We start from the raw sequence: 20,315 nt of genomic DNA, 5'->3' as shown, positions 1-20,315 counted from the left end.
CTCAGCACTGATTCATCCAGCTTCTGTGAGGGATTTATTTACTTTTAATTAGATCCAACTTAATTATTTTGTCAGTAAAACATACCAAAAGAATCTATAAAACAATTTTTAAGTGAAATCACATTTCTGCCTAGAGGGATGTTAAAAATGAAATTATGCATCTCATTTTACCTGTCTCTCACAAAGGAAATATTGCCTGCGCTGTTTTTTAATTTCCCAAGATATTTTGCCTTTCATTAGGAAGATACCTGGGAGATCAGGCTTAGAATAAAGGGAAGAAAATGGGAAAAGGTAGTTCACGTTTTCAAGGGAGAACACATAGGTGAGCATATAAGGCAGTGTCTCTCCAGATTTGCTATTTGGCAACCCCTACATTAGAATGACCTGGGAACTGGTGAAGAGTGCAGATTTTCCACCCGCATCCCCAGAACTTCTGATTCAGGGGGTCTGACATAGGGATGAGAAGTGAAGCTTCTCATTTGCCTATTCTTATGCTTTCTGGATTCATGCCTGCCTCTGGCTACTCAACTCTCTGATTCACTAATTGGCTATTTCTACTTCCCAAGATGCTTGCCTTGTCCTTCTCAGTCAACTGTGTTTTCTTACATCTCTAACAACTTCTTGTCCTTACTGTCTGCCATTCATTCAGTTTCCCATTGGTAGCCTATTCAGTACCTTTCCATGTATATATATATCTCATCTCCCAACCATTTTACTATGTCAGGGACTCTGCATCACTGATTTTCCTCTCTGCACTTCACCTTGTACCCTGCTTTCAGTTCTGGGCTCCCTTTACAATACCAATGTGTCCAAATGTCTTTAGCACACCAGTGTGTGAAAGATCTGTTCTGTCATCAAAGAAATCACAACTTCTGCCTGACAGTAGCTATAATTCTGGTATTAATTAATCGAGAAAATATATAATTGCAAATCCTACCACAAAATTAATAATGCCTTTGAATAAAATTACAATATATTAATCTCAACAGTGTCTGCTACACTTAAAAATAGTGGCTTGGCCAGGTGCAGTGGTTAAGAAGCAAATGGATTTGAAAAATATTTAAAGGGCAAAAATGGATAAAACTTAAAAATAGATTGGCTGTAGTAAATGAAAGAGAAGTCAAAGGTTACTCTTAAGTCATTAAGGTAAACAGAGATGCTATTCACAGAAATGAGTACTACTGGAACTAAAGTGAATTTTGGAGAGAATCCAAGAGTTTTAGAATTGTTAAAGTTGAAATACCTAGAAAACAAGTAGAAATGGCAAATAAGCAGAAGGATATTTTGATGTAAAGTTCGTGAGAGAAATCTGAGCTCCAAATACACCAAATTGGAGACTAGCTTGCAAGATAATATGTGATACTCTAAACTCTAATGAACTTGGCAGGTGATAAAGTGTAATGTGGCAGACTATAAATATTTTCTTGTCTGTTTAAAAAATATTCATCTTTGGAAATCTGTTGGAGTAAAGCTCTTATGAGTTGGGGAGCTAGGAGAAAACCAATCAGGGGTTAAAAGCTTTAACTGACTCAAGGACTAGTGATGAGGGCTGAGTGTGGCATGCTGAAGATGCTTGAGTCATGAAACAGACTCTCCTTCCATCTTTCCTTTCCCACAAAGGCCCATTCCATAGGATTACATTTGTCATGTATTTTAATTATCTTCTACAGAATTGCATCCTTTCATTAATTTTATTTTAGGTGGTTGCTATTTCTTTCTCACTCTCTCTTTTCCACTAGTCCCCACTTTTACCAACCAAAGACAACAATCCCCACCCCACCCAACCCTGCATACATTTCTTCTTAATGTTTCTTTCTCTCTAGAGGAAGTCAGCTTCTGGCATCCTAATTATAGGACATGTTTTGTAGCCTGTGAATAAGGCACAATCACAGCTCTTGTTCTTCCCATTGGGAAGGACAGAGCACTTTTTTGTGCTCATAAGAACTGATTCCATACAAGCAGCTATATGTAGATGCCTGCAGCTGAGTACAATGCAAATGGGAATGCTAAAGCTCGGCCTTCCCCAAGTCTTCTAGCCTATCCAAACTCCACTGCAGAATAAGGTCTCCGCTTAGACTATTCCTTTCCCACGAAGGCCTCACTGAACTTTCTCGGGCAGGTCCAAACTGCAGAACTTACGGAGGGTCTTTCAAATGGCAATTTCTGTTTTCTGGCGTATTTGTCTGCAACTAGATATCTTTTTTTAATCTAAAATGTCATCAATTTAACTTTGTGAGTGTAAGTAAATAAGCAAACACCAACACAGCAATCGTGTGAAACAATCCAGTTTCAAAAATATTAAAATGTGGAAAAAGGACATCTTGTATTCTAATAAATATAGCTTTTACTGAAATGGATTAGGAAGAAATGACAAGTTCTACAGAGAAATCACTCTATTCCCCTTATCTTTGTTTCTTCATCTGTACATGGGTTTCGGTAAAATCAGTAAAAGACTAAGTGATGGTCATTCCTCAAGCAAATCCAATCAAAATAAGTAGAAAAAGCAAAATGGATAAGAAATTTATGATGAGATTGTTTTACTGCAAATCCTTTCTTGATCTACTACAGTGCTTGGGGGCATGGATAGGAATCTGGCTCACTGAGTTTTTTTATTGAATTCAGGGTTGATGAAAAACCTGTTGTTTGTTGTTGTTATTGTTTTGACTTTGTGTTGAGGGGAAGAAACTTGCAAACCGTGTTAGCAGCCTTTCCTGCATTAGTAGGTAAGCCACAAATAATGCAAATGACTGATCCTTTCTGGGTGAGTGGTGATGTTTCTGAACCTGATTCCCAGAACAGCAAATAGAGACATAGAGGTGTAGGCCAATGTTGTCATAAGGGATCAACAGTTTTTATTTTCATAAAAGTAGTTCCTGTCAGTGCCTATTAAAAAAATATATCAATACTGTGAAACCACTTCATTTTGGTATTAAGGTTTAGCTCAAAGCCAAAGTTAATATTGAAGCTTTTGGCCAGGCATGATGGCTCATGTCTGTAATCCCAGCACTTGGGGAGGCTGAGGTGGGTGGATCACCTGAGGGTCAGGAGTTCAAGACCAGCCTGGCCAAAATGGGAAACCCTGTCTCTACAAAAAAATACAAAAAGTTTGCCAGGCATGATGGTGGGTGCCTGTAATCCCAGCTACTCAGGAGGCTAAGGCAGGAGAATCACTTGAACCTGGGAGGCAGAGGTTGCAGTGAGCCAAGATCATGCCATTGCACTCCAGCCTGGGTGACAGTGTGAGACTCTATCTCAATAAAAAAAAAATTGAAGCTTTTGAGAAGTGAGTTCACCTAAAGTAAAATATATTGCATTTAATAAAAATGCTATTTGGGTGTGGTGAAAATTGAGAAGATGATTCAAGAATGATTGTAATTTGTGAAAAACTGATATAATTATTGATTTGAAGATCTGCTAACTCCAGACTATTTCTTCTACAGTGGTTATTGTTTGTTAACTAGATATCTAATAGGAAATCTTTTCTTTTTTTTTTCCTGAGATTTACAGGGTAGAGTGCTTTAAAACCTCCTGTAGTTAACTGAAGGCCAAACTTTGTAAAATTCTAATTCATTCTAATATCAGGGTTTTATATTATTTTATCAAGAATCTAAATATAGATTAAACTTAATTTTATAGATTTTTCTCCCACAGTCCCAACCCACTGATACGCTTTTTAGAGAATTGGGCATGGAGGAACAATAATTCTCTAGTAAGGACTTATTTCTGCTTTTCAGCCTACTTGGGTCTTCTACCCGTTCTTGAAGTCAGCATGTTTGCTGTAGCCACAGAAGACTTGCAACTATGGCTTTCTCTTCCTAGGATGCTTACTTACAGAAACACAGCACACACTCACACATATATACACACAGTAGTACTCCATCCAGCCACCTCTCACTCATTCCCTGATCTCAGTTCAAGCCCCACCTCTTGGGAGACAAGGTCCCATCCCTCTGTAATGTGTTCACTGCACCCTGCTCTCTTTTGTGGTATTAAATAAAAATTATAGGAGGCCATTGTTTTGGACAAAGCTAGGCCCCAACAGACTAGACTAAAAATTAAAGTAGAGTCACTTTCACTAAACTAAAACTAAATTGTTATCAACCATCAGAGAAATCAAGAGAGAGACATAATTTCCCAAATAGGTCAGTTTCAATTGGTATGAAAAGGAAGTTGCCCCTGCCTTTAATCCTTGTTAAAAAAGCAATCTGATGTTACCCAGTCGGTTATTTTTCTATTGTTCTGTTTCCTGTTCCTGCCTTACAAGGAAACTAATTTTGAAATGACGAATTCACTTTTGTTTTGTGTTTCTGCTTTCTTCAGCCCTTTCTATACAGCCAATCTCCTCTGCTCAGCTCATTGGAACGCTGATTATATTTTATGAAATAAAGTGCTGCCCAATTTTAGAACCAAAAATAAAGTTAATTAAGATCTTTAAACCTGTTGTGATTTTGTCTTTTGACAGTTGCACTTTTCCTGGTTTGTGAATATATATTTATTTCTAAAATTGTGTGTTTAAAATCTCTCAGACACCTAATGTAAGCTCAGGCAGAAAGGGATATATGGGTAGGTTTTACTCACCTGGCATATAAACAAGGATTCAATAAGTATTTGTTGATTCAATGAATGACTAGTTGATTTATCCCCTAACAGTGAAAATGGAACTTGCTAGAGATGGGGTTTATTTGGGCTCATTAAAATGAAACAGAAAGGAACTGGAGTCAATTGGAAATGTGAGCCAGGTAAGGTGGAGAAAGTTTGGGAGAGAGAAACAGAATTCCTCAAAAAACTGAAGTTAGCCCAGCTTGTTAGGCTAAAGGTCCCCCATATAGGATTGTCCTCCTATCATCTAGAGGACATTGTGCCCAGAAGAGAATAAGGCTGGTGCTTGAGAGGATTATCACTTCAAGCCTGAGGTGATCTGAGTATAAATTAGCAAAATTAGGTAATCTGCAAGTTATGTTTAGTGAGAGGTGCCATTTCAATAATCTAGAATGAGACAAAGGCTTTACAACTGGAAGGAACTTAAGGAGTTCTTCAGGCGTGCCCCACCCTAAACTTTCTGCAAGCAGCAATAAACCACACCTCAGATAATGGGATTATACAATCCCTCTTTGTTTCCTGTTCCACTCTCAGGAAGAAATACTTTATTTGGAGGGGAGAGGGGCAGTGGGTCAAAGAGCTGCCTCTGCCCCCAGTCTCAGTCCCTCCAGCCCACCCTTCTGTGCTTCGGCCAGAATGACGCTTGGAATCCGCACTCACAATGTGTCATTTCCCTGGCACTCTTCAGATGCTCTCTTGGCCTCAGCATAAAAGCCTCAACAGGCCATCTGACCCTGGGTTGTCTCTCCAGCCTCAGCTTCTGCCACTCTTTGTCTCCCGTTCCATGTACTCTACACCAGGAGTCCCCAGTCCATGGCCTGTTAGGAACCAGGCTGCACAGCAGGAGGTAAGTGGCAGGCAAGCATTGCCTGCTGTCAGATCAGTGGAGACGTTAAATTCTCATAGGAACGTAACCCTATTGTGAATTGTGCATGCGAGGGATCTAGGTCACGCCCTCCTTATGAGAATCTAACGAATACCTAATAATCTGAGGTAGAATAGTTTCATCCCAAAACTACCCCCAACCACATGGAAAAATTGTCTTCCATGAAACCAGTCCCTGGTGCCAAAAAGGTTGAAGACCACTGCTCTATGCAACACCTCATGAACTTCTTCCCATTTCTGGAACTCGTTCTTCTACCCGGAGCACACTTCCCCAACCTCTCTACCTAGCTAACTCCTATGTTTCTTCAGGTAACTTTAAATAAATGTTCCTTTTCCCACGAGCCCTTCCCTGACTATACCACTGTGTGTGTATGTGTGTGTATATGTGTGTGTGTGCATGTGTGTGTGTGTGTGTGTGTGTGCACGTTTTCTGACCCATGGAAACATCTTGCCCTTTACTGCTAAATACTTTGGGGTGGATTTCCTAAAACCAAGAGTGTTTTTATATATAACCACAATATAATTATCAAAATCAGGAAATTTGAGATTGTTAAAATGCTATTACCTAACTGTAGTTTATATTCAAATTTTGCCCATTGTCCAATAATGCCCTTTATACCTATTTTTTCTTCCTCTAGTATAGGATTCAACCAAGAATTATGCATTACATTTAGTTTTTATTTTTAGTTTATTTTAATCATAAACAGTTATTTTGCCCCTTTTTTGACCATTTACACTTGAAAAACACAGGCCAGTTGTTTTATAGAATAGCCCCCCAATTTGAGATTTTTTAATGTTTCTACCAGAGAGGTAACTCATATTCTCAATACATCACATCAGGAGTCAAAAGATGTCATTTTATCCCAGTATTTGTGATACTATAACCATAATAGGTCCAGCGCCCAATACGTGCAGCAAATCATTATGCCAAGACGTCAAGTTGCAGGAGAAAGAGATTTAATTGGAGGGCTGTCAAATAAAGAGATGGGAGGAAACCTCAAATCCATCTCCATGAGGAGTTTCGGGCTAAAGCTTATAAGAGTTTTAAAACAGGCAGAAGTGTGAAGATTGTTGATTTGTCAAAAAGTGCAGGGTGAAATCATAGGACAGACAGATGAAGAAACTGTGTCCTCATGCTGATTCTGTTCCTATGTGGGGTCTTCAAACTGGTTGGCATCTTCAAACTGGTTGGCGTCAGCTGTTTCACTGGTCTTCAGAATCTGAAAAACACCTTCAGCAATTCTTAAACAAAGCCTCATGATTCTAACATCAGAAACTCAATCTTAAACAAAACCCTTATGACTCTAATATCAGAAATCCTATCTTTAGGAGCAATGGGGAAGCAAATGGTCAGGATCTAGTGACTTTCAGTTACAAGGAAGTAGGTCAAAGTGCAGCCTGATTAATGCTTAGTTATAACTCTATTTCTGTCCAGAATTCTTGTTAACCCTGTGAAGACAGCTTCAATACTTGCTTTGATCTCTGTTGTAAGGTGGTGTCTGCCACATTTCTCCACTAAAAAATGATTCTTTTTATCATTATAATGAATAATATTGGGGGAGGATACTTGGAAACTATATAAATATTTAGTTCCTCATCAAACTTTCATTCACTAATTTGGCATCCAAGTTATATCTGCTTTACTTTTAAGGAAGCTCATTTTACATGGTTAAAAAAAAATAAAGACTATTCTTATGATAAATGGACTTTTAACCCTACTCCACCGAAAATAGCTACATTTCCCACATCAATCCAATCTCTTCATTTAAGAAGATCTTACCACCTAATAGTGAGAGAAGTCTGATATGGATGGCATTAACCAAGGCAAGATTTCTTATTTGCATTTTCAATGCTATTCATAAATTATCTTTTCATTTCCTTTTCCTTTGCAGTAAAAAAAAAATCCATAAAGGTACATTTTTTATAATAACAAAGAAGATAAACAATATTATTTCCAGCTTGCTAAATGTTATAATATTGCTTTTGGTCACATTATGATAGGCATCCGTAATTACATTTACCTTTTCAGGCTTGCTACAAGCGCTTGCTTAGTCTCTGAAGAGCTTCCTGCCGGCTTGGGGTCTGTGGATTGAAAATCAGTTGGACTGATGAAAGCTATGAGGAGAATTATGATGAGAGTCAGATCATATGGGCATCAGGAAAGTAAAATATTACCATTTAAACTAGAAATAAAACTTTTTTTCCTACGTGATCATATTTACCATGACAAGCTGGGTAATTCATTGTAAGATTAATAGTACTTGACATTCACTCATCCACTTATTCAAAAGAAAATTATCCTATGAGCCTACTACATGAGAAAGACCATTATATACAACTTCTAACTTTATAAAATGTATCTTTGAATAATATCCTTCTGGGTCTTTAAGAAAAATTTGGCCAAAAAGAACCTTGAGAGTTTGCGTGTAGGCTTTATCTAAAAGAGTTCAGAAACTGGAAACTCCTAGGTAAAGCAGCATTTTTTTAATCATTATTATACTTTTATGTTCTGGGATATATGTGCAGAATGTGCAGGTTTGTTACATAAGTATACCTGTGCCATGGTAGTTTTCTGTACCCATCAACCCATCATCTATATTAGGTATTTCTTCTAATGCTATCCCTCCCCTAGCCCCCAACCCCACAACAGGCCCTGGTGTGTGATATTCCCCTCCCTGTATCCATGTGTTCTCATTGTTCAACTCCCACTTATGATTGAGAACATGTGGTGTTTGGTTTTCTGTTCCTGTGTTAGTTTGCTGAGAATGATGGTTTCCAGCTTCATCCATGTCCCTATAAAGGACATGAACTCATCTTTTTTTATGGCTGCCTAATACTCCATGCTATATATGTGCCACATTTTCTTTATTCAGTCTATCATTAACGGGCATTTGGGTTGGTTCCAAATCTTTGCTATTGTGAAGAGTGCTGCAATAAAGATATGTGTGCATGTGTCTTTGTAGAAGAATGATTTGTAATCCTTTGGGTATATCCCCAGTAATGGGATTGCTGGGTCAAATGGTTCTTCTGGTTCTAGATCCTTGAGAAATCACCACACTCTCTTCCACAATGATTGAACTAATTTACACTCCCACCAACAGTGTAAAAGCATTCTTATTACTCCATATCCTCTCCAGTATCTGTTGTTTCCTGACTTTTTAATGATCACCATTCTAACTGGCTTGAGATGGTATCTCATTGTGATTTTGATTTGCATTTCTCTAACGACCAGTGATGATGAGCTTTTTTTCATATGTTTGTTGGTCACATAAATGTCGTCTTTTGAGAAGTGTCTGTTCATATCCTTCGCCCACTTTTTGATGGGGTTGTTGGTTTTTTTCTTGGAAATTTGTTTAAATTCTTTGTAGATTCTGGATATTAGCCCTTTGTCAGATGCATAGATTGCAAAAATTTTCTCCCATTCTGTAGGTTTCCTGTTCACCCTGATGATAGTTTCTTTTGCTGTGCAGAAGTTCTTTAGTTTAATTAGATCCCATTTGTCAATTTTGGCTTTTGTTGCCATTGCTTTCGGTGTTTTAGTCATGAAGTCTTTGCCCATGCCTATGTCCTGAATGGTTTTGCCTAGGTTTTCTTCTAGGGTTTTTATGGTTTTAGTCTTACCTTTAAATCTTTAATACATCTTGAGTTAATTTTTGTATAAGGTGTAAGGAAGGTGTCCAGTTTCAGTTTCTGCATATGGCTAGTCAGCTTTCCCAACACCATTTATTAAACAGGGGATCCTTTCCCCATTGCTTGTTTTTGTCAGGTTTGTCAAAGATCAGATGGTTGTAGATGTGTGGCATTATTTCTGAGTCCTCTGTTCTGTTCCATTGGTCTATATATCTGTTTTGGTACCAGTACCATGCTGTTTTGGTTACTGTAGCCTTGTAGTATAGTTTAAAGTCAGGTAGCATGATGCCTCCAGCTTTGTTTTTTTTTGTTTGTTTTTTTTTTGCTTAGGATTGTCTTGGCTATACAGGCTCTTTTTTGGTTCCATATGAAACTTAAAGTAGTTTTTTCAAATTCTGTGAAGAAAGTCAATGGTAGCTTGATGGGGTATAGCATTGAATCTATAAATTACTTTGGACAGTATGGCCATTTTCACGATATTGATTTTTCCTATCCATGACAATGGAATGTTTTTCTATTTGTGTGTGTCCTCTTTTATTTCCTTGACCAGTGGTTTGTAGTTCTCTTTGAAGCGGTCCCTCACATCCCTTGTAAGTTGTATTCCTAGGTATTTTATTCTCTTTGTAGGATTTGTGAAGGGGAGTTCACTCATGATTTGGCTCTCTGTCTATTATTGCTGTATAGGAATGCTTGTGATTTTTGCACATTGATTTTGTATCCTGAGACTTTGCTGAAGTTGCTTATCAGCTTAAGGAGATTTGGGGCTGAGAAGATGGGGTTTTCTAAATATACAGTCACGTCATCTGCAAACAGAGACCATTTGACTTTCTCTCTTCCTATTTGAATACCCTTTATTTCTTTCTTTTGCCTGATTGCCCTGGTCAGAACTTCCAGTACTATGTTGAATAGGAGTGGTAAGAGAGGGAATCCTTGTCTTGTGCTGGTTTCCAAAGGGAATGCTTCCAGCTTTTTCCCATTCAGTATGATATTGGCTGTGGGTTTGTAATGAATGGCTCTTATTATTTCAAGATACTTTCCATCAGTACCTAGTTTATTGAGAGATTTTAGCATGAAGGGGTGTTGAATTTTATCAAAGGCCTTTTCTGCATCTATTGAGGTAATCATGTGGTTTTTGTCATGGTGTCTGTTTATGTGATGAATTACGTTTATTGATTTGTGTATGTTGAACCAGCCTTGCATCCCAGGGATGAAGCTGACTTGATGGTGGTGGACAAGCTTTTTGATGTGCTGTAAAGCAGCATTTCTTTGCCGCCTGGGCAGATCATCTGCTTAATCAAGTACTTAGTTTCAGAAACCACCAAATGGAGGGGAGAAAAAGGAAAGGATCCCCTATCCCCACCCCCAGCCATCTAGATTAAGAAAAGCCAGCTGACTGGACAGTAGCACAGCCCAGTCACCTCATGGACAAATTTCCTAGGAAAGAACCTGTCCCATCTATTCTACTTATCACTCTCCTTTGAGGTTCCAGCCACAGGTGAGTTTCTGGAAAATGTCATCAGTATCAGAAAATGTTAGCGCCAAAGAAAACCTAAAGAATAGGTACCTTTTCCTTTGTTTTAGGATGTGTCCCAATATATTTTTCTGTACTATCCAATTTGTTCCTCACAAAAATCATGTGGAATAAGTACAGAAAGAATAGTGTTCCTGATTTCACAGTGAGGAAGCTGCAGATCAGCTGAAGGTGAAGGGACAGCTCCCCACTAGGACTGAACCAGAGCTAGACTTCTGACCTGCAAGTCATAGCCCAGCAAGCCACACTTGAGCTATCCCTCACAGCCCCAATTAGGCCAACAGCACGTCCCACCCACTTCAATGCTCCCATGGCACGTATCCCAGTGTTAGGAGCATGTTATTTATGTGATTATTTGTTTAGTGTGTCACCCTAGAACATAGGGATTCTAACATCAGATACTCAATCTTAAACAAAATCCTTATGACTCTAATGTCAGAAATCCTATCTTTAGGAACAACAGGGAAGCAAATGGTCAGGATCTGGTGACCTTTAGTTACAAGGAAGTAGGTCAAAGTGTGGGTTGAGACCACTTTCAGTGTCTACCCTCCATGGATGGGGGAGAAGTGAACAGGCCAACATGCTGCATGTTTCTTCTAAACACAGTTCCTCTTGTGTCTGTTTTCAGATCTTAGCCTGCTGCTGAAAATGGCCCTCTCAGTGGACTCATCGTGGCATCGGTGGCAGTGGAGAGTCAGAGATGGCTTCCCCCATTGTCCATCAGAAACCACACCGCTGCTCTCTCCAGAGAAAGGGAGACAGAGCTACAACTTGACACAGCAGCGGATCGTGTTCCCCAACAACAGCATATTCCATCAAGATTGGGAAGAGGTCTCCAGGAGATACCCTGGCAACAGAACCTGCACAACCAAATACACCCTCTTCACCTTCCTTCCCCGGAATCTCTTTGAGCAATTTCATAGGTACAGATCCACTTGTCTGAACAATACTCTTTTTAGAGAAAGAGTCTCATTCTGTTCCCCAGGCTGGAGTGCAGTCGTGCAATCTCAGCTCACTGCAACCTCCACCTCCTGGGTTCAAGTGAATCTCCCACCTCAGCCTCCCAAATAGGTGGGACCACAGGCATGCACCACCATGCCCGGCAAATTTTTGTACTTTTATGTAGATATGGGGTTTTGCCACATTGCCCAAGCTGGTCTCTAACTCCTGGGCTCCAGTGATCCTCCTGCCTCAACCTCCCAAAGTGCTGGGATTACGGGAGTGAGCCACCACACCTGGCCAACAATACATATTTTAAACAAGTATTTACCACTTAGATAAACTCAGAGATGCTACCCTCTGGGGGCCACCTTTCCTTTAATATCCAAATGCATTTGTCTTAAGAAGTTTTTGTCATTCATTCTTTCATTCAACAAATATTTGTCAGGTTCTACTCTGTCTCAAGCCATAAGCTGGGAGCTAGAGATACATAAAAAAAAATAGAGAGGCAGAGAGATACTGTCCTTATTGAATATATTGTCTAGTAAAAGAGACAGACATTAGTTTTTTAATTATATAAATTGATATAAAGTTGTAACTACAATAGATACTTCTAAGGAGAAGTATATGGTGCTATTATAGTGAATAATAAGGAAATCTTGACCTAGTTAAGGAAGTCAGGGAATTGAAGTACAACATGAAAGAGAGATTGCATTACCTGAGTGAAAAGGGATGGACAGAAGTCAGCAGAATATTCCTGCTGACAGACCTGCACATGCAAAGGCACTGTGGCAAGAGAGAGCAAGATGCACGTGGAAAACTTGAAAACATCAGCAACTCTTTTGAGATAATGTATGAGATCATTTTAAGTTAAAAGTTAAAATATGTGCTTATATATCATCCTCAATATTGTAATTATTATTATAAGTGACCATTTACTGAGCAACTGCTGTGCTCCAGAGCCCTCTACTGTGTATCATGCAAATATTATAAATCATGTAATATTTATGGGACCCCTTTAAAGTCCATAATACTATCCCCATTTTGTGCAAGAGGAAATAAGCTCAAAAAAATCACACAACTAGTAAATAACAGGAACAGAATTTAAATCTAGATGGTTTTCCATTCCTGAGAATAATCATCTCCAGTCTCATCCATAAGAATGACAAAACGAACTTTGGGGACTTAGGGGGAAAGGGTGAGAAGGGGAGAGGAATAAAAGACTACAAATTGGGTGCAGAGTATACTGCTCGGGTGATGGGTGCACCAAAATCTCACAAATCACCACTAAAGAACTTACTCATGTAACGAAACACCACCTGTTCCCCAATAATCTATGGAAATAATAAATAAATCTAGATGGGTTTGGCTTCAAAGCCATTACCACAATGTTTGAGGTGACACTGAAAGAGAATGTTTAGTTGATCAAGGCCAAACGGTAGGGAAGAAATGGGGGAGAAAGTACATTTTTCTTCTCCATAGTGTTTATTCACACTTCGCTTGCCCCTCCAGATGGGCTAACCTCTATTTCCTGTTCCTGGTGATTTTGAACTGGATGCCCTCCATGGAAGTTTTCCACAGAGAAATCACCATGTTACCATTGGCCATTGTCTTGTTCGTCATCATGATCAAGGATGGCATGGAGGACTTCAAGAGACACCGCTTTGATAAAGCAATAAACTGCTCCAACATTCTAATTTATGAAAGGTAAGAGAAACCATCCCTGTGTTCTCTCTTGCAAATGGGTTGTGCAAACTCATCAGCATAGCCTCAAGATGAGTCTCTTTTCTTCCATTTTATTTTCCTAAATTATTTAATTCACTGATTCTCAAGTGGGGGTGATTTTGACCCCTAGTGGGCATTTAGTAATGTCTGAAGACATTTTTGGTTGTCATACTGGGAGTAGGGGGTACTACCGACATCTGGTGGGTAAAATCCGGGGGTGCTGCTAAATATCCTATGAGACACAGGACAGCACCAGGGAACAATTATTATCCAGTCAAAGTGTCAAAAGTGCTGAGGCTGAGAAAACTTGTTTAACTTGTATAAGCACTCATATTATTGAGCACACAGAAGCAGTATTATTAAAGGTGAGTTGAAAGCTTAAGAATTAAACTCTAGGATGGCTGGATTATCTTGGGAGACTAAGTTCAGGAGAAACTCTTTGGAGGATGTCAGGCAGTGTCTCCCAAACCAAGAAAATGTCTGCCATTTTAAAGCCTCAGTTGCTTGGGTTGAAAATTCTTGCTTTTAGAACCAGGTAGGTTTTAGGACCCAGAGCTGGTACACCTGTTCTTGGCTGCCCAGGGTGGAAAAGGAAGACACCTGTGGGTGACGTCTACATTCCAACAGGTGGAGTCTCAAACAAGTAGAAGGAAGTGGCCTGGTGGATACACACCTGTTCTCTGCAGGCTCGTTCCTTGTCATGTTTCTCCCCTGGGATTTGCAGCCTGGCTTTTCATTTTGAGTATCCTTCTGAAAGAAGAGAGAAAAATTTTCAGCAAAGAAGGCAAGTAAAAGATGAAAATTAAATTATGAGAATTAAAAAGACAACATTGAGCAGAGATAAAAAGGAAGGGAGGAAAAGGTGGAAAAGAAAAGAAGACAAGAAGCGAGTAGTGGTCTCTAACCTGCCCTTTGAAGGATGGTCTCACAAAGAGAACCCCAACAGACATCATCGTGGGAATCAAATCAAGACCAGCAAGTACACCGTGTTGTCCTTCGTCCCCAAAAACATTTTTGAGCAGCTACACCGTTTTGCCAATCTCTATTTTGTGGGCATTGCGATTCTGAATTTTATCCCTGTGGTCAATGCTTTCCAGCCTGAGGTGAGCATGATACCAATCTGTGTTATCCTAGCAGTCACCGCCATCAAGGACGCTTGGGAAGACCTCCGGAGGTACAAATCGGATAAAGTCATCAATAACCGAGAGTGCCTCATCTACAGCAGGTAAAGCAAAAAACTCTGGGGAAGTCTTGGGCCCAGCTTGATCTTTCTGTGGCTGCTATCACTGCAGTTACTGCTTGTAGAAGGGATGGAGTAGAGAGATACCATTATTTTATTTCAGGGAAGCTGTTCAGTTCTCTACGGTGAGCATTGTAGTCTACAATCCAGAAAAAAGGAGGATTGAGTCAGTCTTTTAAAATGAGGAGGTCTTTATTATGTAGCATTTTCTTCGCTGTTTCAAATGTGTCTAACATTTAAGAGTTTTGCGTATATTCTCATCTCTTCTTAACCCAGTGTGGCCATGAGCACATTTAAGGCTGGTTGAGGACACTGGGAGGGAAGAGGCATCACTGTATTTGGGGGAGCAATGGAGTATTGTGTTAGGAGAAGCACAACAGGAGACACACTGCCTGAGTTGAACAGCCTCCAGTACTTACTAACTGCCTGACTTTAGACAAGCAATATAACCTCTGAAATTCATTTTGTAATTCATAAAATTTGAACAATTCCTGAGGTGGTTGTAAGAGTTGCAGGAGATAATTCTTAGAAAATGCTTAGCACATTATCTGACATACAACAAATGCTCAGTAAATGCAAGCTGAAATTGCATTATTTTTAGAATGTAAAACCCAACATTTCCTTCATCACTAACTCTGCTTTTGGGAGTTCTCTCTGATGTTGTCTTAACCAAAGCAAAGACTGCACACCACCTGTCCTGAAGCTGAGAAACCTTGTTTTAACTTGTGTAAGTGCTCATATTATTAAGCACAGAGATGCAATATTTTTTAGGGTGAGTTGAAATCTGAAGAATTAAACTCTAGGATGACTGGACTATCTGATGTCATTAGACATTTATTTACTATCATTTTATACATGTCATTGTTCTACAAAGGTTCCATTGAGCAAATGACTAAACTAGGTTGTCAGGATAGGACATGCTCTCACTTGGCAAGGAAAGAAGACAGAATTAGAGTGTGTCTCAACTTTGTGACAACCCACGTAGTCCTAAAAGAAGCAAGGGAGTTGAGTCTGGGCTCACAGAGAGACTAGAGGGACAAAGCACCTTCAGAGCTAGCAGTTGGCAGCCTAAGATGATGGAGTCTCTAGCAGGTAAGAGTTTGACTTCTTGCTGAAGAAGGAAAACATCCATGTCTCACAAGCAGCACCCTAGGCCATCTCATTCCTTTTGACTCTCCACCCCAGCTCAGCAGGCATTCTGCACTGGCTCTGGTCCTTGTTAGAACGAAAGAGGCTTGCTTCGAGGTATGTACTCCAGCCATTTAGGCACTGCTTACTTCTAAGGAGGGGTTCTCTTCTCCAGGGGAGTGAAAGGTGGCCAGCTTGGAGCTGGCTGCTGAAAGGATTTATGAGTCAAACTCCACTTGGAAAACTGTAGCCAGGGGAAACCTCCAAGATGAGTATCTAATACAATGACTTTAGATGGTATTTACCAATATAATCAAAGAACCCCTACAAGAAACTCCATGTTCATCCCTCAGCAGCAAACGAGCTTCTCGTCTCTTTGCTTGGAGGGACACAGTTGCACGTTTAGAAAAATTAATCTGAAGGATAATTTTTTTTCCAGCTAGATCTAATTGTCTTGAATGTTAGGAGCACACTGGACAGCCAGAGTTAAGATTTAGTTGTTCCTCACCTTTGAATATGAGAATTATAAAGAGAGGATGAAATCACTGCTGGGGTGTGATGCCTTCCTTTGAAGAGGGGGTTTTTGAGACAGCATTGTTTTTCTTTTTTTTCTTTTTTTTCTTTTTTTTTCTTGAGACAGAGTCTTGGTCTGTCACCCAGGCTGGAGTGCAGTGGTGCCATCTCGGTTCACTGCAAGCTCCACCTCCCGGGTTCACGCCATTCTCCTGCCTCAGCCTCCCGAGTAGCTGGGACTACAGGTGCCCGCCACCACGCCTGGCTAATTTTTTGTATTTTTAGTAGAGACATGGTTTCACCGTGTTAGCCAGGATGGTCTCCATCTCCTGACCTCGTGATCCGCCCACCTCGGCCTCCCAACGTGCTGGGATTACAGCCGTGAGCCGCCGCACCCGGCCGACAAAGCATTGTTTTTCTTTTGGCAGCAATCCACCGTCACTTTTTGTTTTCCACCTTACTCTTTTGTTTTCTTCCATGGAATATGCACAGTGGTGAGCCAGGAAGCTGGTGCCTCAGGGAGGAATGCACGTGGGCTGCAGTGAGCCCGGTCCTGTTCTCCTCCCTCTGCCAGAATATCGCAGAATCGTGGCCTGGTTCTTGGGAATAATCTCAGTGTGGATTAGACCACAGACTCACCTTTGCTGGGAGCTGGCTGGACCTAGGCCAGGCTGCTGTTGTTCTGTTTCCAAAAGAGCTTCCAGGGAACATCAGAAAACCGAAATGATAACAATATAGAAAAAAGAAACATTAGTCTGCCAGCTCACTGGCAGGGAGGAGCATGGAGTTTTCATAGCAGTATTTCTCAAAGTGCATTCAGTGGAATAACAGTGACAAAGAAATAGTCTCTGAAAAAATACGTGCATGGCCAAATTATACATGCTGGCCCTCCTCCAATGGACCCATCATAGCCCATGAAGGACTAAGACAAGACACATCAAAGAAACCTGTTCGTCTTTAATTAACTCAGTGTTGCTTTACATTTACTGGGCTTTGGAAATATTTTTTAATATCTAAGTTTGGGAACTTTTACTTTTTCAAGTATACAAAAATAATTGGCTACAGGGACCAGATAGGTAATTAAATGGACTGAATAGTTTCTAAAAAGCAATATTACTCATGAAATGATAAATGGCCAATGACACTTGGCATCAGTGTTAGGAGGCAATAGGGAATGGTGGTGACTATGGCAAAGTGGGGAGGCCATGCATTTATCCTAGGAGGCAGAGCTGGTCACTTAGCTCCTGCTAATTGTTATTATGTAGAAGTACAGGCCTAGTGTTGCCAGATTGAGCTTTGTTAGGGCAGCTAAAAATTAATATTTTTATTTGAAATAACCTGACTTTTAACTGATTTTATATTATTTTGTAACTGATATAATTTTTTCAAACACTTCAGAGAATGTTTTTGAACCTAAAGTTCTATTTTGCTTATGAGCCCAAAAACTTGCAAACTTTGCTTCAAAATATTCCAGAAATCTGGAGTCTCTGCAAAAGAATAATAAGGTTCTTTTTTTGTTGATGCTTTTTTGAGATGGGCAGTGGGGGCAGGGGTCTTGGTACATTGCCCAGGCTGGTCTAGAACTTGGCTTCAGCTGTCCTCGAACTTGGCTTGAGCTGTCCTCTTGCTTCAGACTCCCAAGTAGGTGGGATTGCAGGCATGCCATCACTTCTGGCCCTAGGTTCTTCTTTTAAAGTTCATCCTCAAGGGACAGAGAGAGGGTATGACCTTGAGGTAAGAATGCAGGCCTGGGAGGCAGAGGCCTGTAGTCTAGGCCCAGATCTCAGACTAACTATTAATAGCTTAGGAAAGTCATTTAAACATATAGACCTCAGTTTCCACTTTTGTGAAATTTGGGAGTCAGACTAGATCTTGTCCTGTGAGCTAGACTAAGAAAGAACAGAACCCATAGCCAAATAAATTTTACACATTAATAGAATAAAGGTTCTAGGATGACCCTCAGTAAGTAGCCTATCAGCTTTGTTTAACCCAGCTGTCAGTTGAGATGTTCTTTGCCACAAGTAGGAGAAACTTCCATTTTAACAGGTTTAAACAATGAAGAGACTTCCTTGGCTTAAGTCACTACAAATGTCCTGAGGTAGGAGGGTGATCAGCATGATTCAATCAGCGTCCTAGATCCAGCTCTCACTAATCCTTTTCGTTCAGCCCTCCTCAGCATCATCTTAACTCTCAGGGAGATTTCTCTCATGGCAATGAAATGGCTGCAGCAGCTCCAGCCCTCACATCTACATGTGATCATGTATGAAAAGAGAAAGAAAGACACTTCTGGTAGCCATCTTGGAAGGTCAAGGAAGCTTACTACTCCCTAGACCCTCCTCACATCTCAGTGGCCTCACTTGCTCATCCCTAAACCAATCCCTAGGGGCAAGAGATGGGATTGTACTAACTAGGTTATACCTGAGCCACAGTCCCCACCCACAGAGCCCAGCATGAAGTCAGCTTCCCTGAAAGCCTATGGGCCATTCCGGGAAGATGTAAAAGCCAAAGTTTTTTTTAAAATGAGATAGTTTCCAACAGAATGAGGAACAGATGTTGGAGAAGCCACCTCAATGTCCTCAACACTATCACTTTAAAATATTTTTGAGACTTGACTCTTTGTAAATTGCTTTCCACATATTAGCAGGAATATACACATCTTGGGACATTCTATACTATATGTCCCTAAAGTTTTTCCACCTCTGAAGTGGATTGATTCTATGAAAGACCCCAGCAGAGGAAGCTAGGACATGCTATTAAATAGATAAGTGTTAGTTATCATCTTAACTGATGGATGCTAAAAGACATATCCTTTTGCCATATCAAGGACACATGACAGATGTCAGGAAAAGAATACAAGATCTAAGAGGACAATTTTTTTTTCTGGGAAGCAACATGAGAAATTATATCTCATGCCCTAGCCCTATCCATTTTATTTATTTCACCTCAAATTTACACATTTGAGCAACTGATGCTTTTTTTTTTTTTTCATTTTTGTGCAGTTGAATACTAGAGCCCTTGGAATTTTGCTCATGACCTAAGTCCATGCATCATCCACCCTAGACTTGTTTATACTATGAGGAAATGTCTTTTTGCAAACAGCAAAGGCCTTGTTAACAGAATTACAATCCCGTTAGAGCATTTTCTTTTAATATAGCAACCGTGTTTGTGATCTAAAGGTGACCCATTAATCAGATTTATGGAATGACTTCGAGGAGAGATTAGCTTCAGAATTGTATTAGTTTAGTTTCTCCCAGGGCTCAATTTAATGAATCTAGAAACCATACCAGCAAGAGATTTGTATTTTTCTATCCAGCTTAGTAAATTTTTATTTGTGTTCGGAAAACATGCAGTACAGAGCAGGGAATGGGAACCGAGGGAACCCAGGGTGGTTCCCTATTGTAATGAAACCTAAGCCCTCCACAGTTTCAGCAGCTGGTCACTCACTTATTCATCTGTTCAGCTAATTTTAATTCAAGACTTAGTGTGTGCATTGCCATGGCAAACCTTATGTGCCCTCAAAGGACTCTCAGTCTAGGGGTCACGAGGAACTTACAAATAGCTACAGTGTCCCATGTGCTTCGGTAGCCTACCTGCAAAGGGACACAGAAGTGCAGAGGATGTGACCCACCCACCTGCGGAAACATCAAGGCCAAGGGAAGCTTTCAGTAAAAGAAGTAAAATTTCAGGAGAGCCCTGAAGGAGGAGCAATCTTTAGCCAGGCAGAGGGAACATATTTCAGCTCACAGCCTGTTCCTGTGTCAATGAAATGTTGTATGTGTGGCTTATGCTGGTATTAGAAAGACCAGGACCAATAAAGGATGGAAACTTAGCAGAAGAATAATACAGATTATATATTTTTTTAATCTGACTTTTTATTGAGACTTGGAGCATCTGTCTTCTGTAAGTCAGGCGGGTGCTAAAATAAACAGCTTTCTGACAGCATAGCACCGAGGGCCTAGCCTGGCCTGCAACCTGTTTTCTTTTGTCTGTGAGTTGCCTTTTGCACCTGTGTCCTCAGGAAAACCTACAAGGGAGGAAGCCAGAGGTCCTGATCCTGGTTATGTCACTAATTAACTACATGACCTAAATGAAGCCACTTAAGCAGTTGGGGCCCCATGTGTCTCA

General features: G+C 40.2%; 1 protein-coding gene across 5 annotated transcripts in view; it reads left to right on the top strand.

Annotated features, from left to right (window-relative positions):
- ATP10B (ATPase phospholipid transporting 10B (putative)) overlaps window positions 1-20,315 on the top strand; it is a 274,541-nt gene that overhangs the window by 145,063 nt on the left and 109,163 nt on the right. For 3 of the 5 annotated variants that reach the window (XM_054489517.1, XM_054489516.1, XM_054489515.1), the window contains 2 exons: window positions 11,274-11,568; window positions 13,097-13,291. In XM_054489517.1, the coding sequence (XP_054345492.1) occupies window positions 11,294-11,568; window positions 13,097-13,291 (470 nt within the window). In that variant the 5' untranslated portion in view covers window positions 11,274-11,293. Of the gene's footprint in view, window positions 1-11,273; window positions 11,569-13,096; window positions 13,292-13,978; window positions 14,535-20,315 lie in introns of those variants that run through there. The other 2 variants (XM_054489519.2, XM_054489518.1) reach the window with 2 other exon arrangements.

Source organism: Pongo pygmaeus, chromosome 4 (genome assembly GCF_028885625.2).
Source record: "Pongo pygmaeus isolate AG05252 chromosome 4, NHGRI_mPonPyg2-v2.0_pri, whole genome shotgun sequence".
In the NCBI taxonomy this organism is placed as follows: domain Eukaryota; kingdom Metazoa; phylum Chordata; class Mammalia; order Primates; family Hominidae; genus Pongo; species Pongo pygmaeus.
The sequence above is the reverse complement of the archived record's forward strand: the minus strand, read 5'-3'. Positions and strand labels throughout refer to the sequence as shown.